The 22228-nt window shown below is 50.2% G+C and overlaps 8 protein-coding genes across 8 annotated transcripts; 5 read left to right on the forward strand and 3 right to left on the reverse strand.

The window, feature by feature from the left end:
* Positions 1-2056: 2056 nt before the first annotated feature.
* On the forward strand, positions 2057-4302 carry J4E82_000523 (uncharacterized protein; the record flags this gene model as incomplete). Its single annotated transcript, XM_051726844.1, has 2 exons — positions 2057-2063; positions 2093-4302. 2 exons carry the CDS (start codon positions 2057-2059, stop codon positions 4300-4302), a joined length of 2217 nt encoding a protein of 738 aa, XP_051593269.1.
* Positions 4303-5308: 1006 nt separating this feature from the next.
* On the forward strand, positions 5309-9578 carry J4E82_000524 (uncharacterized protein; the record flags this gene model as incomplete). The annotated part of the gene is made up of 3 exons (XM_051726845.1): positions 5309-5916; positions 5967-6601; positions 6649-9578. The coding sequence occupies 3 exons, from the start codon at positions 5309-5311 to the stop codon at positions 9576-9578; spliced, it is 4173 nt and encodes a 1390-aa protein (XP_051593270.1).
* Positions 9579-9878: 300 nt separating this feature from the next.
* Positions 9879-10988, forward strand: J4E82_000525 (uncharacterized protein; the record flags this gene model as incomplete). The annotated part of the gene is made up of 1 exon (XM_051726846.1): positions 9879-10988. The coding sequence occupies one exon, from the start codon at positions 9879-9881 to the stop codon at positions 10986-10988; it is 1110 nt and encodes a 369-aa protein (XP_051593271.1).
* A 1012-nt stretch (positions 10989-12000) lies between these two features.
* On the forward strand, positions 12001-13024 carry J4E82_000526 (uncharacterized protein; the record flags this gene model as incomplete). Its single annotated transcript, XM_051726847.1, has 2 exons — positions 12001-12792; positions 12872-13024. 2 exons carry the CDS (start codon positions 12001-12003, stop codon positions 13022-13024), a joined length of 945 nt encoding a protein of 314 aa, XP_051593272.1.
* Positions 13025-13296: 272 nt separating this feature from the next.
* On the reverse strand, positions 13297-14574 carry J4E82_000527 (uncharacterized protein; the record flags this gene model as incomplete). Its single annotated transcript, XM_051726848.1, has 1 exon — positions 13297-14574. One exon carries the CDS (start codon positions 14572-14574, stop codon positions 13297-13299), a length of 1278 nt encoding a protein of 425 aa, XP_051593273.1.
* A 614-nt stretch (positions 14575-15188) lies between these two features.
* On the reverse strand, positions 15189-17132 carry J4E82_000528 (uncharacterized protein; the record flags this gene model as incomplete). Its single annotated transcript, XM_051726849.1, has 5 exons — positions 15189-15439; positions 15490-15850; positions 15904-16469; positions 16528-16906; positions 16965-17132. 5 exons carry the CDS (start codon positions 17130-17132, stop codon positions 15189-15191), a joined length of 1725 nt encoding a protein of 574 aa, XP_051593274.1.
* A 691-nt stretch (positions 17133-17823) lies between these two features.
* On the forward strand, positions 17824-19071 carry J4E82_000529 (uncharacterized protein; the record flags this gene model as incomplete). Its single annotated transcript, XM_051726850.1, has 1 exon — positions 17824-19071. The coding sequence occupies one exon, from the start codon at positions 17824-17826 to the stop codon at positions 19069-19071; it is 1248 nt and encodes a 415-aa protein (XP_051593275.1).
* A 55-nt stretch (positions 19072-19126) lies between these two features.
* On the reverse strand, positions 19127-20219 carry J4E82_000530 (uncharacterized protein; the record flags this gene model as incomplete). The annotated part of the gene is made up of 3 exons (XM_051726851.1): positions 19127-19835; positions 19921-20086; positions 20138-20219. 3 exons carry the CDS (start codon positions 20217-20219, stop codon positions 19127-19129), a joined length of 957 nt encoding a protein of 318 aa, XP_051593276.1.
* Between the last annotated feature and the right edge of the window lie 2009 nt (positions 20220-22228).

Below are 22228 nucleotides of genomic sequence, written 5' to 3' on the forward strand. Positions count from 1 at the left end.
AACAATTGCCAACCTCGATACCCGATGCCCATGGCGTTTGAGGCTCAAGAGCGGAGCTCGGAAGCCCTGTGGAGCAGCTGAGGGATGCGGCAGACCTGCCATGGTCTGTCTATTGGGCAGCCGTGATACGATTACCTCACTAAACTTTACTCCTCTTGTCTGTGCAGCCCAGATGCTGGCTGACAATCGAGCGGGTGGGGGAACATGCTGCACATGGACGTTTGTTACACCCCACGCGCGTTTTTAGGCCTTTGCTTGCCGGTGAAGACAGAACGCTCGGGGATGTTCGTAGATGCCGCGGCAACGGCTTCAGCTTGGAGGTGGCCAGCTCTATAGTTTAGAAACATAGCACCGTATAGTACCCCCTTGAGCGGCATAGCAGAGCGCTGAGTATCACGCGCGAGGCAATGAAGGAGCTGCCAAAAGCAAAGAAGCGTACATTCTAATGCCGCCAATGGGAAGCAATATGTAAGCGGAGAATAGAACAAGCCCCGCCACGCCTGCAAGACTAGCAGTGTTGCGCACAGCGGCTGTACGATTCATAGATGGCTGACGTCAATCGCGAATCATCCATGGATGTGCATGTGCGAGCACAGTATGCGAGACGTTGCATGGTCGCGTGCATTGACACGAATGCGGAAGTCGGTGATGTCGGCGCCTAGTTCGGTTGTCGGGAGAACGCGATAGCAAACACGTTCGCGTTCCATATGCACAACGAGCGCGCTCCACAACGACTATCCGGCCCATCTCCGAACTCAAACAGACTCAGCCGACATGGCGGATATCACCGCAAAGCTGACGTCCGAACTGACAAGGATTATCGAATGTCCATACCCCCCTTCGCTATCCGTACGCATTGCCCCTCATCTTCTCAACGTCCTCGCGTCGCACCACTAGCCTGGTCTCGAGCCCAAGCACATGACTCGCTGCATATGCGTTCCATCATTCCTGAGCTGACGCGAGATTCCACAGCATCTATACGATCTCCTGGCTGGAGCAGACGTACCGACTATCCGATCATGTGTCCAAGACCGGTCACCATGTGCCGTGAACAGGCTGGCCAGGATCGTCTTCGATGCATTACCTTTGAATGCTTACACGTTGCGTGTGCTACATCTTTTGTGTAAGCAGCTCACCGCTGTCCGCTCTAAGATTGGGAACGCAATAAGAATTGACGAGTTAATTCAGGTCATGCGCCAGAATTTCGAGATGAATTACTGGTCCTGCAACAGACACTTCTTCATACTTTGCTGAAGAAGGCAAGCTCATCCAAGTCCGACTTTGAGCAGGTCAGTATACAAACTTGAAGGTATAACCCTGTCTAACCTCATGTAGCACGCCGAGCTATGTGTGCTTCTCCTCTCTCGTCCATTGCCTAAGGCGATTCCATTACCTGCTACAGCACAGACATTCTTCCTTAATGTTTTCGAACACGCTACCCAGCAACCGAACTACGATACACTGCGATCAGTGTATCGGATGCTCAATGGAGCATGTCGTCGGCTCTACAGCCTTCTTCCGCGGGACTCGAGACATCGATTCGACACAGAGTTGTGCAATATACTCAGATCTAAGAGAGTTGTACAGTCTTCTATGCTATTCCTATGGGCGGAAGGTATAGTGCTACTCACAGAGCATCCTGAAGAAGTTGAGAAACTGCAAAGCCCGTCTACTGATGAGGAGCCGACATCTACGGAAAGGCTGAAGCAACATTGGGTAACACCGTCAGGCCAAAAGTTGTTCGGTTCAACCAAGGACTCTTACAAAACCATTGAACTGACCTGTTTGAACGTGGTATGGGTTCTTCGAGGAGGGATCAAAGATGACGAGGCAGTCGAGGGTATACGCATCGCATCTAGAGCTTTACAGTCCATTGGCCAAGATGTAAAGGACAATTGGCATCTATCTAGCAGCTCCGCGGCCACCCTGTACAGCAAGTGTTTTTCCAAAGTACAGAGCTCTGATGCGAGTTTACCCGTTCAGTTGGAGGCTCTGTCATTCCTCGGCATACTTTCGAGTTCCCATCTGAACTTACCGCAAGACATTGTCTCACGCTATGAAGCGTGTTTGTTAGAAGCTCCTTGTATAGCAGAGCCTGAAAACTTTGCCGAGCTTCTTGCGGTTTCTCTGCCAGCCTTTGCAATGCATATCCAGGAGGGAACCATCTTGGCACTCGTATCAGGTATCTTAACAGCGTGTGCTTCGCAGCCAGGCTCCCGTGAGGCATCTAATCTTATTGGCACTATCGATGAGCTGGCCACTGCTACGATGACGTCTGGCATCCTACGAACTACTGTGCTGCGTGCACTGTCATCAAAGACTCTGCAAGAGAAACTTACGAACCTAGCCCATCCTATTGTAAAAAAAGAAGGTACCGGCTGCTACGCACATGCGACATTGGTGCGTAGGCGATTAATCACTGCCACAATCGCTTCTCTACTCACCATCGCTCTTGCGGCGCAACCGGGAGAGTCGACGATACCGCAAGCCGTCGTTACTGCTCTTATCAAGAAACAGCGAGACCTTCCTCCAGTATTGAATGCTTGTTTGCACTCAATGGAAAGCTTGAATCAGCCTTCAATCTCTCTCTTTGAAGAAGCAAGCACACAACACACAGGCCAGCATATAGAAGATTGGAGAAGACGTCTCGATTCGGAGCTAGAAAGTCAAAGCAAATACCAGCGAGATGCCGTCATGCGCTCTATGGCACAGATTTGCAGTGATCTCGAAACGCGTTGCAACACAGTCGAAGAGCCGCTACGGCTAGAGAAAGAGAGGTCTGTGAAGCTTCAAGAAAAAACTGCTCATCTTGAAGAACAAATTGAGTCGTTACGCCAAGAAAGACAGGACTACATCGATCACATAGACGGCCTGGACAAGGACTTGCAAGATTTGAAAGACGACCAACAGCAACTAGAGCAGCAAAATTCCGAATTAACCAAAGAGAAGGATCAAATGTATTCCAGACTCCAAGACGCAGAGACCTCTCTTGAGGCGTCAAAGCGAGACGCAACCGAGGCTCTGAATGCCGCCCATGAAAGATCGAGCGCAGTAGAGTCGGAGCTTCGCTCAATGACACACCAGTATAAACAGGCCATCGACGCTCGTGATGAGAAGGTTCACGAGCTGAGCGTCACTATAGACCAGCTGAGAGAGTCTCAGTCGCAGCAGAAGAAAGACTTTGAAGACTTAACAACTCAGTGCGAGCAGCATCAGAATCGTAGCTACGAAGCAGAAGATTTGCTTCAAAAGGAACGAGGAAAGGCTTCTCGACAATCGGATGACATTGCACGGCTTGAAGCACAAGTAATGGAACACCAGCATCAGTTGGAAGGAAAAGAAGCGGAGCTTGAGGACGCTCTTCGACAGTTACATGTCTTGCGGACAAGCTATCAAGAGCTTGAAGAATCATCGGCAGAAATGATGAAAGAGCTTGTAGCAAAGCATGCCAGCGATCTAAATGTCACTGCTAGAAGAGCTGAAGACGAACGCAAAGAGCTAGAGGCTCAGCTGCACAATGCTCAGAATAGCGCTCGCCAAGAGAGACATGATCATGAAAAGACCCGTAGCGACGTTCAATTCCTTCAAGCCTCGATACCACCATTAGAGGCAAGAATCCAAGAACTCGAGGAGTTCTGCAGAGAGCAGGAAGAGGAACTCGAAGAATTCAGAACCGCTCAGAAAATGATGGCTATGCATCTGCGGCCGACTCGGCCTGCTTCTCGAACCTTCAAAGAGATCGCTCAGCCCCAAACTGTACGCGAGCCGCGAACTCACAGACGGCGGAAGTCAGCTATCAACACTCAAGAAGGCATGCCAAAGGCCCAGGTGGATACCCAAGAACTACCTGACCAGGCCAATGAGCATGTCACAAATGCGTCTTTCGCCTCGTCTGCCGACTCCAATTCTTCACTAGGCGGCGGGCCAACACCCAAGCGTGCCAGACCAAGGCCAACATTCAAAGTGCCAACGATGCAAACGCCGTACACCCAAAAACCGGATTCGATACCCAAGCCAGTCTTACACTCACGTAACTTGTCATCAAGCAAACGTGCTCTGAGGCCAGTATCGCCGAATCGCCGCCATACAACTGCTGAGTTCAAATTACCAGATAGTGAGAGAGATGGCACAGCTAGCGAACTTGGCTCAGTCAGAAAGTCCACAGGCAGCCTTCAGGCTTTTGAGCAGACAGATTTCGACATCGAAGATGAGTTTGCGACAGGCACGCCACTTACTCCAGGCTTTATGTCTGGGACTGGTCGTATGCCAGTGGAAGACGATGAGACCATGACTGAACTGTGAGCAAGGAGTTATAGCATAATATGACATGGTCAACCACTAAATCTGCAAACATTGGATAGGGACACTTTGATACAAGGTGCGTGAGACATTTGACAGTTCTGAGATACCCAACGGTCTATCCTTATTTAAAGTGTTAATTCCACCTTTACCCTCCGATAGCTTTACCTCAACACTAGCCTTATCTCCTCTCAATTTCTTTTCTTGATCTTGTCCTGATTCTTATACCCTACGGCTACCTGCTTCCTTCCTCTGCGCCTTCCCGTAACTCATCATTACATCAGCCATTATCTTTCAACTTCTCAGGTCGCTCCCCGTTCGTAACTTCCTCATCTCGACTCAGACATATTGTTGAGTAGTAGCTCTGGATTTGACCCCGCGCCTTCCTCATCCGATTGCTCTTCTGAGGCTTTCCATCTACCCCAGCTGCCCTGTCACATTGCCTTGTCCGCTGCTGCTATCTTGGCAATCCTTTCAGCTACAAGCCATCTTCTAGCCCCCAAATCCCAAGACTTCCAGTCTATCGTCACCAGGCAAATATCGCGCACACCTGTCGCGACTCGCTCTTACCGGATGCAGAACGGCTATGAGCAAACGCTCGTCTAATTGCCCATCCACCTCGAGCAAACAACGACTTCCATTGTCCCATTCTATTCTCCCAGAGCTGGGTGTCGTTAGTATACGCCTCCATAGTTCCTCTAGTCAGCCGCTTCAGCACCGCTACATTGCGCCTTCCTGAAGTAGCGGTCACTCTCGATTTGGCAGCTCGTCACCGCTACCGACTGCTCCTACCGCCATTCCCTGGGGATCAGAGCGACGGCAAGTGCATTGAAAAGCAAACATGGATCGTCATCTTCTTAATCAAGGTCCCACTGACTCGACTCCTACCTTCAACAACAACACTCCCACATCAACACAACCCTACACTCTAGACCGACAACCGATTGGGAATATTGAACAGCAGTCGCAGACAAGCTCTAACAGTGAGAGGTCTTTCGTCGCCCGCAACATGTACCGTGGCAATCAACGCAGCGGCCCCAGCGGATATCTTGGTGGTAGAGGTGGCGATCGTACATACTCCGACAGCTCTGGTAGTTCCAACAGCCAGCACAACCCGAATCGACCGACGATCAAGGCCAATACAGGTTCAAATTCCACTCAGGTTCCTCAGAATCGTGTAGCAACTCCCGAGCAGTTGGCCAATCCATCAGCCAGTGTGAAATCACCTGTTACGCCTGTCAAACAGATCTCTTCGTTCGACTTGAACGGCCACAGCATCAATGAGACATACATTGCGGGAACCCGTACTGGATCAACCCCTCCTATCATGAGGTCACTAATTACCAGCCCATCGAGACAGATTACTCGAGCATCTCATCAGTACGGAGATAACCGCCCACGCTACAACTCGGTCGATCAGCGCAACTTACAGCGACCAATGCTGAGAGATGGAGCTCAGAATTGGGCCCACAACCAGGAAGGCAAGATCAAACTTTCGGGCATACCCAAGAACTATTGGACAAAGGACGTTTATCGCACGATGGCATCGTTTGGCACCGTCTTCAGCATCGATATGGTCCCTGGCACTCGAGACAATACCGCTTATGTGATCTTCCGGTAAGTGTACGTTCTATAGCATCACGTAGATTCTAACAATTCTTTGATAGACCTCCCCCTCCCGGTGTTATCCCACATCGGAACCTACGTCTCGGTGCCGCTCTCATAGGATCCGAGACACTCTCTCCCCGTGTCAAGACCGTTCCTAGCCCTGCTAACCCCACAAAAACATACTATGAGTTCAACATCTTGCCATTGCAGGGGATCGATTTCGGCGTCAGGGTCGCAGAAAAGAGCATGATCGCTATGCATACCTTAAGTTCGTCAGATGAAGCAGCCGCCGCCACAACAAACACCACAGAGGACTTCAAACCTTCCGTGATGCTGAACCTAACTCGCAAAGAGCTCGATGTTCAGTTTCCTATCAATATTGATGATGATCTGCGCAAGTTTCGATTTCGTTTGCCCATCCCTCTACTCTCGCGTATCTACCAGACCACCGACAAGATCACGGGTCGACCGGCTTTGGTCATTCCGTTCGACTCTCCACCACAGTTCTACATGCAGATGAAGGAGGGCGAATGCCTTGGGGATGGGACAAAGCACACCAGCTTCTCTAAAGAGAAGTTCTGGGACGATTGGGGCACCTGGTTCCGAGCGACTGATGTAGTCAACAACACGATTAAGAAGACGTTACAGGATTCACCATTGATGAACCATAAGGACACAGCTATTATTGATATTGGTAAGCCTTGCTAGCATTCTCGATGAACACCTGACTGACTACTGCAGGCCGATGGACCACTTATCGCATGAGCTTCGACGCAGCAGTCATAAATGGGCTCAAATTCAAGCAATTCAGCAATGCTCTTGCCGATCATGGCGTTATGATTGAGAACCTTGAGGAGTACACAGTCAAAGAAAAGGCTGCATCGCCTCTATGGTCTCTGCTACAGGAAGAGATATCCGGCACTCACCCGCATCTTGGATCGACGCCCACTTCGAAGGGATCAGTATTCGATGACCTCTTCGCTGGTCAGATTCATCTAAACTTCCCAGTTCGGTATCAGCTCGAGGCTTGCCTGTCGAACGGCTACTTGAAAGAACATAACATGACGAGCGACTTCCTGGAGAAGCTCGCGGCGTTGGAGCCTCGTCGTGCTGTCTATATACTTGAGAAAATAGTCGACAAACAACACACGTATTACGATCCGATGGAGATATTCAACATCCGGGTCAAACACCTCGAGAAGAAAGTTCCTAATTACTGCGTCCTCCAGCGATCGGTCACGATTACTCCAACCATGATGCATGTCGCATCACCTATCATAGAGACCTCTAATCGCATCATTCGTAAGCATGCTGCGGACAGTGATAGGTTCATCCGAGTAAAATTCTCCGATGAAAAAACCGAAGGTCAACTCCGCAACATGCCAAACGGAAGAGCTGAAGCTACATTCGATAGAGTACTCCGTGCCATGAAACATGGCATCGTTGTCGCAGGAAGATACTACGAATTTCTAGCATTTGGCAATTCACAGTTTCGCGAACACGGCGCATACTTCTACGCACCTACTTCATCTAATTCTGCCGATGACATCCGTGTCGCACTAGGAGACTTCAGTCACATCAAGACTGTGGCAAAATTCGGTGCTCGTCTGGGTCAATGCTTCTCGACCACCCGCGCGATGCCAGACAACGTCAAGGCCATAGCTATTCCTGATATCACGCGCAACGGCTATACCTTCACAGACGGAGTCGGTAAGATATCGCTTTTCTTAGCTAAAATGGCTGCCCAAGAGCTCGGACTGCCATTCGATGCTCCGCCGTCTCTGTTCCAGTTTCGCCTTGGTGGTTGCAAAGGAGTGCTTGCGCTCGATCCCAAAATCACTGGCCGTGAGGTCCACATCAGACCGAGCCAACAAAAGTTTGTCGCACCCCACCATGGTCTCGAGATCATCCGGTCGTCATCCCTTGCCACCCCATTCTTCAATCGTCAAATCATTATGGTTCTATCATATCTCGGCGTACTCGATTACGTTTTCATCAGGAAACAGCAAGAAATGATCAACGATTATGAGAACGCTATGGTAGATCAAACGCTGGCTTTACAGAAGCTTCAAAAGCACATCGACATGAATCAGACTACCCTAACGATGGCGGGCATGGTACTGGATGGGTTCATGAAAGCCCAAGATCCCTTCATCATGTCTCTTCTCAAACTCTGGAGGGCTTGCACCATTAAAAATCTTAAGGAAAAGGCTCGTATCGCTATTGAAGATGGTGCATTTGTGCTTGGATGTATCGACGAGACAGTAACGCTTCGAGGTCACATGAACGATCCCCAATCTAGACTTGATGCTACGAGGAATGAGAAGATGGCAACACTCCCAGAGATATTCTTACAAGTTGACGACACTAGCAAGAAGGGCCACTACAAGATTGTTGAGGGTGTGTGTATCCTGGCGCGAAACCCGTCACTGCATCCAGGAGACCTTCGGGTGGTCCGCGCAGTAAATGTGCCGATGCTCCATCACCTAAAGAATGTTGTCGTGCTGCCTCAGACTGGGGATCGAGATCTCGCCAACATGTGTTCGGGTGGTGACCTTGACGGAGATGACTACGTGGTACTGTGGGACGCCGACCTGATACCCGAAATCGTCAACGCACCACCTATGGATTTCACGGCTGAAAAGCCTACTGAAACCGAAGACCCAATCACCGCTTCGCATATCGGAGACTTCTTCGTCACTTACATGAAGAATGACTCCCTTGGACAGATAGCGCACGCGCATCTAGCACAAGCCGACTTCCAATCCGACGGCGTAAACGACGAGAAATGCCTAGCCCTGGCCGAGCTGCACTCCAAGGCTGTCGATTTCCCGAAGAGCGGCTTGCCGGCGGAGATGACGCGTGAGTTAAGGCCTTGGAAGTGGCCACATTTCATGGAGAAGAAGCATGTTCCAGAAAATCGGACCTATCGTTCAAAGAAGATCCTGGGGATGCTGTATGATCAGGTTCAGTTGGTAGACTTCAAGCCGCAGTGGGAGAACCCGTTTGACGAGCGCATCATAAACGCATTCGAACTCGACGACGACATGCTCAGTAGAGCAACGGAACTCAAGGCATCATACGACGAGTACATGCGCCGTTTGATGGCCAAACATGGTATCCAGACCGAGTTTGAAGCCTGGTCAGTCTTTGTCCTCTTACACAATCACGAAAGCAGGGACTACAAATTTGCAGAAGAATTTGGTAAGACGATCGGAGCCTTCAAGTCACAATACCGAGAGCAGTGCCGAGTTGCTGCAGGACTAGCTATCGGAGGTATAGCCGACGGGAATGTTTTAGAGAAATTCGTTGCTGCAATGTATACGGTTACCGCTAAAGAGATGGAGGCAGCACTGGTCGAGTGCCGAACGAAGACGAAGACTGTGGGCGGTCAACAAGTTCGAGTGCGGCCTATGGAGCAGGAGCATATGCCCCTTATATCTTTCCCCTGGCTGTTTCCTAGTGAGCTAGGCAAGATCGCGAATGGCGGAACCGTACGTCAGCCCGACTCTTTGATTACTCAAGTTATTCCAACCCGACATAAGAAGCACGTCGGAGCGAGCATAGCTGCAGAGACTGAAATGGGAGTTGTCGAAACCGAAGCAGGAATCGCGCGTTATGGGGACTTGTTGGATTTGGACTTTGGACTTAGCAAGGATGGAGGTGGGTGAGCCGAATGGAGGAGATGCGGTATTAAAAGTAACATGAGAGTTACAGCATGTCTGCCACATGATGCAGAGATGTTTGGCTGGCGTTTATGGCCAGTCTTCAAGGCTCGTATGAAGTTGGATGGATCAAGGCTATGCGCGATTTGATTGTCCGCCATCAAAGTAGGTAAAATGATAAAAGCACCAAAAAAAGTAGAAAATAGAAAATCATGAACAACAAACTCTTTGGTGTTGGCCATAATGTTGTCGGGGAAAACAACAGTTATGAGGATGATGACGCGTGGTATCGATAAGCAGCACACGATGCGCAACTCGTTATTTCCTCTTGGTGCCTGCGTCACGATGCCACCCTCTACGCGCATACCACCGCTCCTACAACCCTACGTCCAGCTACCCCGCGACGATTCGATCCTCTTGCTCACGAGTACCCTTGGCGCCAGTGCGAATTGGCTGCTCATCCGGTTCCTCTGCAATGCGCTGAGCACCACAGCACCGCAAGATGGTGGGGGTGAGGGACACAACGTCGTCCTCGTGTCATGGATGAGAGAACATGATTTCTGGAGGCAAGAGGCTAGAAAAGGCGCAGCCTTGGATGTTGAGAAGCTGGCCAAGGAGGGACGGTTCGCCTTTGTTGACGGACTGATTGCTGGTGGAAATGAGACCAACGACAGCACGCCCAGCAGAGACTCGCAGACCAGTGTGCAGACATCATCAAGAACTACTGTTTCGAATGCGATACCAGCGCAGAGAAGGCCACAGATTCTGCCTGCGCGAGGGCCGCCTGGACGGATAGTGCCTGCGAGAGGGCCGCCTCCATCAGCTCCAGCCACCAACACCCCGAGTGCGCCAGCGAGTGCCAGTCAGAGCACACCAGGCCGGTATACGCTTAAGAGCCTCGAGATTGCCGACATCAAGATGACCATCTCTCGCGCCGTGGCCTTGCTGGCTACGTCAGCCACTCAACGGAAGACGCTCCTCATCTTCGACAACCCCGATCTACTCCTCGCGCTGAACCCGGCAATCACGCCCTCTGACTTCACCTCCCTTATGCTACAGCTTCATACGCTACCCAATGTATCGCATGTCCTCACGCATATACAGGCCGACAACCCGCTCCTCAGCCTCTCCACACCTCCCCAGCCACTCGAAGTGGCGCATCACAACCTGCTTGTCAAGTGCGCACACATGAGCAGGAGGATACTCGGGGTAAGGATATTGGACACTGGTGTTGCGAGGGACGTTAGCGGTGTGATACGCATTACTGAGCAGAGAAAGCAATGGTTTGACGTCGGTTTCGGTATCGAAGAAGACAAGGAAGGTGATGATGGCGGGAGGGGGAAGGAGTTCTTATATCAGGTCAAGAGCGATGGTAGCGTGCGGGTGTTCGAGCGTGGTGCTGGCGGCGAGGGCTGAGACCCTGCATTTCGCTGCCCGAGGAGTGGCTCATGAAGCTACATCCTTCAAGGACACTGTAGGATCCTAGCTTCTTGTGGATGTGACACAAGGAAGAATATGAACGGAAGTGTTCTAGCTGCATAGGGTATGCTGCTCGCCATACAATGAAAAAGACACACAACACCAATGCTTACTGTTCATTGTTGGAAACCAAGTCCACGGTCTCATAACGGACATACCCGAAACTCACATGATGTCGCAGCTCGTGCATGCATACATGCAACTATTGACCAATACAGAAGAGCTGATCGTATCACCCGAAGCTCCGCGGCCCCGAATCCTACACCCAAATATCTACCCGTGAAATTCGGCGAGCGACTGACCAACGCGGTGCAGCGACGACTCTGGCTTTTGGAATGCCATGCAACCAATACAGCAAGATCATATCATCCTGCTGCAGTGATATGACTGCGCCGCTCGGAGCTCCGTCTTATCACACCTGTATGCGATAATGACCTCAATGCGTGCGCCACGACCCATTCCTCACACAACATTTGCGGCTTCATCCCATGCAGCCACAATCCTTTACTGTAGTTCAAGCTGTATGTAAGAGGATAACGTCGTTGGCAAAGGGCAACCCTTACTTATCGACGCCAGTTTAGGCAGTTCGGGGCGGGGCCTTACACAGCATCCATGTGGCACAGTCGCTAGCCCCATGGTTCATGCACAACGCCACAACGACGCGGCTTGACAACGAAGGTCTGCTTTGATTCAGAGATGATGGCCATTCGGGAGAAATGAATAAGCGCTGTAGCAATGGGAAGGAAGGGGGCTGCAAGATGCGGCGTATGTAATGTGCGTTACACGGTATATATTTCGAGAGTTTCGTTGGTAGGTGAATAGGTACCGAGATATCTACCTCTGTATAAACTTCACCAAGCCTCGAAATACATAGATAAAAGCAGGCTCATCATCCTAACACTCGACATCCTCACTTGCTTCCACGATTCCATATCGGAAGCTCTCAACAATGCCCAGCCACCTCCTTGACCTCCCTACGGAAATTATCAGCCAGATCCTCGCACCTTTACCTACATCATCTCTTCTTCGCTTCTCAGAAACCTCTCACCATGCCCGGACACTCGCCAACGCAAACCTACACACACTATCCCTCGGCATCGCTCCTCCTACCCTGTCCCGTCCCAAGTTGCTAAACATCGATCAAACCAGCGAACCAACTTCCACTACCGGTAATAGCACCAAGAGTCCCTACTCCATATGGCTGCAGATCCCCAAAGCACAAACCTACGAATACTGGACCTTGTTCAACTTCCAAAGCGCCCTCGTGACCAGCATCCTCAATCGCCATGGCACCATGCTCCAGCATCTTGAGATAAGTGTATGGGCACTCACCTTACCCATGGTGAGCGCAATTGAGAATTTACGTGCTCTACGCCGCTTTTCGCTGAGGATAGAGAGGATCATCGGTGGACGCCGGTCTTGTGTTGCTGTCAAGCGCGAGGAGCAAGAAAAAGCTTGGGAGTTGCTCACCAAAAGTACGCCGGTTTGGAGCCGTAGATTAATGGCGTTGAAGTTGGAAAATTGCGATCTGAAGGTTGACCAATTGGCGATTCTGCTGAAGGAAAGTCGAGATTGTGAGGAACTGGGGTTAGACCGGTGCCGATATTTTGGTAAAGGTCTTTGGACGTGGTTGATGGAGTGGGAAGGGACGGGAAAGCTGAAGGTTTTGAATGTGGCGGATTGCGGGGGGCAATTAGGAGAGGTGTCGAGAATGGCGATGGGCAAACTAAATGGATTACAGGTACGTCCCTGCTCAAACTCTCCACCTTCATGTGAGGGCCTGGCGAGCCGTGTGTGTATGCACGCTGACATTGAAGTAGTCTCTGAATCTTTACGATTGCCAGGAACAAGAGCCTGGCGAGTTCGAGCGGTGTAACAGGAATTTGTGGCATGTACCCAATTTTGTAGCACCGAGACCAGGTGGTCACGGCGCAAACATGATTTTGGAAGTGGATCCGGATTACATGCAGTAGCACATGAAAAGTAAAGCAATTCTTTTGAAGCAAAGTATCTATATTCTGCACTTGATCAAGCAACGGATCGCAACGACGTTGTTGTCGAAGATCAATAAGTCCACTTACTGATCATGTGTGCAAAGAGCTATCTAAATAGGGCACTAGGGTATACAGTTTCTGCCTGATCTACCTGCCTATACAGTCATTCAACGGTCATACGTCATTGGTATCTTCAATTGCGTCCCGGTCTTAATCCCTTCGTCTCACCAATTGAAGGTTATCGTCCACCATTAGAACTGCATGTACTGACTATAATCCATGTCGGGGCGATGAAACACACCACCACTACCACCGAGTGGCAGGGTAGAGGAGAAAGAACTAACAAAGCTGTCTGTGACCGAGCCCTGAGTACTTTGAACCGCACGCTGCGACTCCTGGCTAGCACGAGTGCGGAGGTAGCCGCTGTACTCTGATACACGCTGCGTCTTCATCTGCCACTCAAGGAGCATGAGCATATCGTCTGTATTCGCAATGTTTTGTTCGCATATGGCCGCGCTATGCTCTTCGTAATGGCGACCGGGATGGAGCTCCGCTAGACACTCGGGAGAGTAATGCATCGCTGCTTGTTCTTTGGGTAGATACTGGTGGTCAGCCTCAATGAGGACTTTGGTGTTGGCGTCGTGAGCCGCCTTGCGTGCAGCGCGGGCGCGACGGCGGTCAGAAACCTTCTGCGTTGCTGGTGCACCGGGAGGAGCTTCGCGTGTACTCTTCACTTTGGCTTGACGGCGCTCTTGCCTCGCCTTAATAGTTGCCTCTTCCTTCTCCAGGTTGAGTATGTGTCGATACTTCTGCTCCAAGTAAGCACCGACCATGGTCGGCGCCCAGTCCTGAACAAAATTGAGTCCTGAGATGCCACTGTAGACATCTATGCTGTTGAGTTGCTTCAAATGCTCGAGCGCATCTTCTACTGACATGTTGTCGCTCTCGACTTGCCAGGCCAGTTCATCGCGGAGCGCCTGAACCCTTGCGTCGCGGATCGCATCATCGAGCGCTTTGCCACATGACGGATTGTTGAGAACATCCCAATACTCGGAGAGACTATTGTGGAACTCAGCGATGCTCGGGCCGCCTTTGCAAACCAGTTGAGTTGCAATGTTGAAGCCACTGTTGATACGAAGGTTCAGCAATTGACGCATCTCTTGCATGCGTGCGACGAGCGCGTAGTAAAGGTCCTCGTAGTCGGCAAGTGGGCGGCCGGTAGCCTCTTGGTCGGAACGCAAGTAGATTCGTGCGTGAATGCGCTCGGCAGTGAGAAATCCAGGAGGTAGTGGGCTGGGACCGAGCTGCTTCTTTTGCAGGCGGTCAAACAAAGTGTTCAGGCTGGGACTGTATAGATCGAGTTCGGGTTTGCCAAAGAGAATGCTGCTGCCAGCGAGATTGATGACATAGTTACTGAGCTTGAGGATGTGCTCGACGATATAGTCAGCCGGATAGGCTGTGGCTGCGGCCTGAACGGCCATGTGACTGATCGCTACTGCGAAAGTTGGAAGGAGAGTCTTTGCAGACATCTCGAGAGATCTGTTGTGTTGTACCTCGTGAGGTGGAAGATGTGAGACGATCAAGACAAGACTTGCTCGGGATAGGTACAAATGTGAGGATAGTGTAAAGAAGACGATAGCTTCTCGTTAATATATGGGTGTGGGATAAGTATCGGCGGAAGGTTTGTTGATTTGAAAATTCGGAATTGAGGAGGCTGGAAACGACTTGGTTAAGTGAAGGTGAAAGGGATGCCCGGATGGTGAACAACCAGTGTTCTCTGCTATTGCTGCTATTGTTCTTGCAGAGATTTAACAATAGAAGTGACTTGATTGTACCAATTAGACGGGCGCTTTGGAGCTGCGAACGCAGATATCTAGGTGTGGTGGTCACTCCGTTGCTGGAAGGATCACAACTCACGTATAACGTCACTACTGGCGGCGAAAGACTTTGTAGCGAGATATAAACCACGAAAATCGCTTCGAAGGTAAGATATAATACCACCTGTTCCATCCTGTGGGTATTCTAGCTCTTCGCTGCCTCTTTCGGACGACGTTGCTGCCTGGAGGTGTGGGTTATGAGGATGGTCGCACTGTCATCCCACCCAGTCATGCAGCGACTCACTACCACATTCATGCACGACAGTTCAGGTAGTCAACCTCTGAACCAGTGACCTAGCATCGAAGTTTCTTAGTCTCCGAGGCAGTTCGTCCTGGATCCAGTCTCGTCCTAAGAAGGCGCTTGTCGCAAGTGCTCCTGCAGTGGCTAGCCAAAAGATTTTCTTGCCTGTGCCCGGTCGGAACTCTTCGCCAGTCTTCTCGTTTCGATAAACAAAGTCGTTCTTCTTCCAAAATATGCTCCTGAACCAATATAGGAATTGCCAATCGGGGTACATCACTGATCTGGTTAGCACGCAGACCCAGGTCAAAGCTTCTTTGACTACTTACTGTTATTCAGGCCTGTCTTGGGATCGACAGCCCAGTTGACGCAGCCAGAAGCCCAAACTAGCTTCCTGGCTGCCTGTTGTGTCCAGTGCGAATCTGCAATTGCGGCGTCGTACTTGACTTCCACAGTCGCTGGCGGTGGCGCCAGCATCTGGGGAATGAATGACCGCGATCGATATGATGGGAGTGATTTGAAGATAGGCTCGAGAAGTCGGAGGGTGAAGTTGATCTGGCATTCGACGGTGTAGATGACGCTCAGATGGCCAGTGACAGTGTTTGGCCCCATGAGGATGAAGAAGTTTGGAAACTCGGGGACCACAGTTCCAAAATACGCTTGCGCAACACCTTGTGAAGTCTTGTCCCACTATAATATGCATCAGTATCTGGATTTTTGGCGATTACAACGGCTCGACTCACATATCTGTTCAGGCTAAGTCCGTCACGCCCCACAATCTCCATCGGGCATAGCATCTGCTGTGTTGCAAATCCGGTCGCAAGCACAATTGCATCAGCCTTCACTTCGCGACCACTCTTTGTCACCACACCGTTGCCGGTAATTCTCTCGACCGGATCGTCGGAAACGAGCTCGATATTGTCCCTCCATAATGTCTTCAGATAGTCTGTGTCCAGCACTTTCCGTTTGCACCCAATCTCGGTCTTTGGAATGAGCGCATTCCAGTACTTTGGCGGCGCCATGCTCTTGACATATGTCTCATTCTCTTTCGCCAGATTTTGTCGTATACTACGACCCGTCTCGATATCAAACCCACTCCAGTCGCGCTCCATGTCATAGTAGAACTTTGCGCGGTAGAGGCGCATTGCGAATGGTACGTAGCGCATCACGGCTTTGAATGTCTCCGAATGATGTGGGTTCTGACGTTCTGCGAGGTACTGCGCCTGTCGTCCGAACTGTACAAGTTTACGCACAGGATTGGGTTCATTAGCCATGATAGGAACAAATTGAGTCGCTGAGCAGCCGTTGCCTAAGATTTCGTAAGCATGATATTTGATGATTTGCCAGCACTGCGTATTGAGACGTACCAAGTACAACGACATCTTTGTCATTCCAGTCGAAGCTGTGGTCCCACTGGGCAGAATGAAACAACTTGCCCTCATACGTGTCTACTCCGGGTAGATCGCACGTCTTTGGAACTGATAGTGAGCCGACACCTGAGACTAATACCTTCGCTCGCCTCGTTGTTCGCTCTTTGGTTTGTAAGTTTAGGATGGTTGCTTCCCAGACGTTTTCAATATCATTCCAGGCTGCTTTCTCGACAATGGAATGGAAGCGGACGTGTTCAACGACTCTGTACTTCTCAGCTACGGAACGAAAGTAGGCTTGGATCTCCGGGCGCATGGAGTATTTTCGTGACCAGTTCGGGTTCAATGCGAAACTGTATGAGTAGAAGTGCGAGGCAACCTGTTCAGCTCAGCAAAGGTCTCGGTGCTAACACAAGATTGGACCCAGAACCACTTACGTCGCATCCACACCCTGGATATGTATTTGCCAGCCAGGTGCCACCAACATCGTCACTTTTCTCGATGAGCTCAAAGTTGCGAAGACCGTACTTTCGAATGATTTGGACTGCAAGGCCCAGGCCACTCATGCCCGCGCCTATAATGAGGACTTCTGTATCGTACGACATGGCAAAGCAGCTTGTAGCGACCCGGATACACAGCAAAGTAAAGTGGGAAGAGTCTTAGGACACGGTACCAAGGAACAGTACCAAAAGAAGGACATAGGGATATTTATACTATGCTCATTCTTTTGCCAACCCGTCCGCTGATCCACCCATCCACCCATCCACGCTCCAGAGCTACCAGACCTCCATCGGTGGGCCCTGCATCCTCCGTTCATCCTCATTATGTGCGGAGTATGGGTGCCGTCTAACCACTTCGTGTCTATGTTTGCGGGACGTCGTTGCGATGTGGTCGATATTTGGGCAAGTTTGCCGAGCAGGCAGGAAGGAAGTCTGCCGACATCCAATGGCAGGCCATCGGATCCTGCGGGGACCCCACACCTCGCACACGCGTGTATGCTGCTCGTCACGATCCGGAACTCTCGCTTTTGGCATCCCGACCTCTGCTTCTTTCAAATCCTCGTACGACTGTTGACAATACCCATGAGATGCTTGTGGTGTTCGAAATTTGAAGTCGCACATAGATGACGTCACTGCTTCGACGCGACGTTCGTTGAACTCGACGCGCAATTCACTCCCAAATCCCATGCTGGTAAGAGAATCACTAATCACGAAGCCTTGGCGTGGCGTTGGTTAGAAGAATCAAAAAGACATATATGTTCTTGCAAGCATAGACGATGCATCAACTAGGGTAGTAATGGACTTGCCACAGAGCCTCACACGAGATATATCGCCGCCACTGCCTTCGAAGCGAAGAAGAACGCTTGTTACAGAGACTGCGCGTAATATTTCAGACTCGGAGACAGCTGCACCTGTAGATGATACACCAGCTATACCGATAACTGTATCTACGCTGGCAGCAATTGAAGCCGGCAAGGTCAGAATTGACGATCATCTTACCTTCTTCAGAAGCCAATTAGCAGGAGCCTCTAGGGATACACTACCCGATATTCCAAGAATCTCCATCTGCAATATTGCCACTCTCTATCAGTCCAACCTCCAGCCCCATGGCCACCACTTTGTCGTTCATCAACACAATCACCCTGTCGCAGGTGTGCATTATGACTTGCGTCTTCAGTTCTCCAAGACGAGTTCCATATCCTTCGCTCTACCAAAAGGACTGCCTGGTGATCCGAATTCGAAGAGCACGGGTAGATTGGCGATAGAGACTAGGGTACACAACTATTGGAACCAGTTGATTGAGTGTGCGGGTAACAAGACTGGAAGCTTACTCATATGGGATACCGGAACTTATAGTATTCTCCCTAGGAAAAAAAGGAAGGATGGCATGCCAAATCCTCAGACTACAGAGAACGAAGAAACCGATAATGACTCAGACAGCGAGGCAACAGTGAGGAAGCGCAAATATGCAGACAAAAGGAGTTACGAGAACTCAAAGTTAGTAGAAGCTTTTAGAAGTGGATACATTCGCCTACGTCTACACGGCACGCGACTACCAAAAGATTACGCAGTCACATTGCGCCTCACATCAAGCAAGATGACCAAACAAATGACGATAAAACGAAAGCGTCGGAAGCCTTCTCAAGCTTGTGCTGAAGCACAAATTCCTACTACCTCGGATGACGAGGCAGGTGGTGCAAACACATCTATGCAGGCGGATACAGAAAATCAGGACTTAGATACCGATACAAATGTGGATGACCAAACACGCATCACCAACGCATACCCTGGCTCCTCGAACGATATTGGATCAATACATCAGCGACATTGGTTTCTTCAACTCGATCGGCAGAACAGTGGTTTTCGATTAGAGACATCTGGTAACGAAAGAGGGACATGGACAGGAGGCTTCAAGCCTTTCCTCGTCCGTGGTCGTGATCACGAACGGAGCGTCGTGACGGGAAGACTAGCACGGGAGGTGGAAAGTGATGAGAGACTGGAGGGCTTTGTAGGAAGGGGAGGATGGACAGGAATCGAGTATTGAGCGTAGCACACCCTCTATTACACATTAAAGAGGGAGCAAGCAGCCTTTGAACTATTCAAAATGTGGTGACGACCTCCATGTCTCCCTCAACATCTCTCATCTCCAAACCCCCGCGTTTCAGCTTCTTAGTACCGCAAGTGTACACACTCTCGAAGTACCATCGATGAGCTTCAATGTCCATGATAAGCCAGGCCATGTTACCCCTCAAGTTCATAGCACCATCATAGGTGTTGATGTCGCCAGCCGACACCTCTTGCCTATTCGGCTTGTTGATGTAGTACTCAGGACTGATATGAACATAACCCATCGTCAACAGCGGCAGCTTAGGAACCGGGTCGTTCCAATGTGTGACCCGATAGTTCCCACCAGCTTGATTCGTGATATAAGAGCTGATCTTGCTACCTCCTATCCTCGGTGATCCGAAGTTGTACAGCGCCACAGTGTAGCCAGCGTTGCGCATGCTTGCCGCTGCGAGTGTAGCGATGGCGCCACCTAGCGAGTGCCCTGTTACGATGATCTTGTAGCTAGGAAATGCGGCAGACGCTTGCTTCACAGCGGACAACACAGTATCGCGCGCATCCGTCCAAGACTGCCAGAAACCGCTGTGCGCAGTGCAGCCAGGACAAATGTCCGTTTTAGTAGTGCCAAAGTCGAGGTTGGTGCGCCAGGCATCGATTGTTTGACTACCGCGGAAGGCAACCACTACAAGTTTGTTGGTGTGGTCGACGGCAACAAAGCCGGTTACATCAGTCGAGGTCTCTTGTCTAGCCGTCGTTAGCATATTTGTAGCTCGTGGTTATGTAAGTCTCATCCTGGACTGCTAAGCGCAAGATTGGGTTGTGAACTTACCTACTATACTCAATGACAGTAGTAGAATCAGCATCTTGCACAAGCGGGCAGTTCCCAGTCGAGCACTCAATCTGATCACCGGTAGAGTCATAGTTGTTTGAGCAGTATGCCGCCGAAGCATACTGCTCCATCAATTTGAAGCTACCCAGAAGGTCTGCTGCTATTCCTGGGACTCATCAGTTGACATTGTTGAGAACATTCCGCAACTCCAACATACCTCGCTTCTGAACGAGTGGCGCAGCATTGCTAGCTATGGCGCCTAGCAGCGCAGTGATAACGAGAGACGAGAAATGAAGCATGTCGTAAATGAGTGACTAATTGAAAAGAATGACTTCGGAGGACGATAACACAACCAACTGAGCAACAATGAAAGAGCGAAGCGGATCTGAGACTACATATAACGAGGAAACCACCGATTCACCTTCACGGCTCGTGGTTCACTACGAAAGCCATGGTGTGCTTCATCACATAAAATGGAAATCTGGACTGCCGAATGCGGAGTACCAAGCAGCCACGCTATAACCCGCTCTTTCAGTCACACCTTGTATATGTTCAAGGCGAGGAAATCATTGGCACGCGTCTGTATCGGGAGGCTTGCTTGTGGTTGAGCTTGTCACGGTCCAGAGCGCGTTCTGTGTTGCTATTGGGTGAGACGAAATGCGACCCCGGGAGCTGTGGGGCGGCGGCTCGACCGCGCGGCACGACTTGCATATTTGTGACTTTGGGTTTGATGACACGAGTGTATTGGATTAGAATCATCAGGGAACTTTGTTGCTAGTGTACAGCGCGTGCTTTTGCTGTCGGGAGGAACAGATTAAAAGACACCAGTCTGCAAAAGGAGGTCGACCTCGGGAAAGGTCAATGCACGCGCTAAGTAAGTAGCGCGTGACGCAAGGAGGCTGGAAATGGGCACTTCTACGAGATGGGCGAACGATAGCATATTCATCGCATTCCTTACTGTCATACCACATGGGACAACTGGAAATGGATATCTTCGGTCAAACACCAAGGCGCCCACGCTCAAGCAGTTACTGCATTTGGGACACGTCTTGAGCAGCAGATTGTTGAGTTTGAGAAACTGCTTCGTGACTACCTAGGTACTCATGCGCAACAACTGCTGATGACAATTCCGCGTGCTCACCTTGCAGCAAGCTGAGTGCCGAACATACATGATAGTGGATCTGTACACGCTGATACCCATATCGACATCTTCTACAGAGTTCGTCTATCTCAACACTTCTTGACTTTTCCCAACTCCCACACCAAGAACAGATCTAGAAAACCTCGCTACGTTTAGATCGTCTATGCTGCGCGGCTTGATCTTGATCAAAGAGCATCCGCTCTACATCTCGGCCACATTTCTTGTATTCGTTTGCTTCCTCTCGTCAATTCTCATTCTGTATATCGGTCTTGTTGTGCTCTACTTCCAAGTCCGAAATACTATTAACAAACTAGCGAGCCTGCAACGTCAACGTCGACGCATCCAGAAAGAACTCGACCGATGTTCAGCTCTTATCGAGTCGTGTCGTTCAAGAATCGACGAGGTTTTTGACCAACTAGATGATGATCCGCCTATAAGGGGCGTACTTATTATCCGCCAAAGCCAAATGATCTAGAGGTTGAGGTCATGATTTGGAAGAACATCTTGAGGAGGCACTCTCGTACAAGAAACCATCGGTTGGGACGGGAGATGCTTAGGCCAGGTATTGGATACAACGTATGCGGTTCAAGGACGCTCTAGGTCTTGGATGTCTCAATACTGTCTTTCGACAGGACCAATGAGAATCGATTAGCCAAACAGACATAAGCATACGAATTTCCTATGTCTGAGACAGCCGTCAGTACTCTCAGTGACCTTACTATCTCTCTGTATAAGAAAGTTTACACTTACCGCCTTCACTCTTATCTCTTGTACTCATTCCTCCGTCCATTACTTATATGCTTCCACATTGAAGACCTCGTTAATCGACCAACCTCCTTCATCAGACAACCATCATGGATAGAGCACAAAGATACCATCAAGGTCTTTCATTGCCGAAGCACACGAAGTTTGCAGTCGAGCACACTGCGCTGCTGCTGCTTGCAATCATCATCCTTGGGTTAGATGTCTACATTATCCACTTTCATGCAGATAACATTCTGGTGTACTCTATAGTACTTGTGCGTAATGAAACCTTGTTTTGCATGCCTAGCTAATCCTGTTATTAGGCCACCTTCACGATCCTAATGTGCACCTACTATCTTGTAAATCTATATGCATTTACAACAACGCACAATTTCAAGATCTCGCTAGCAATACACTTGTTCA

Source organism: Alternaria postmessia (assembly GCF_024291825.1).
Source record: "Alternaria postmessia strain BMP 2775 chromosome Unknown scaffold_2, whole genome shotgun sequence".
Lineage (NCBI taxonomy): Eukaryota > Fungi > Ascomycota > Dothideomycetes > Pleosporales > Pleosporaceae > Alternaria > Alternaria postmessia.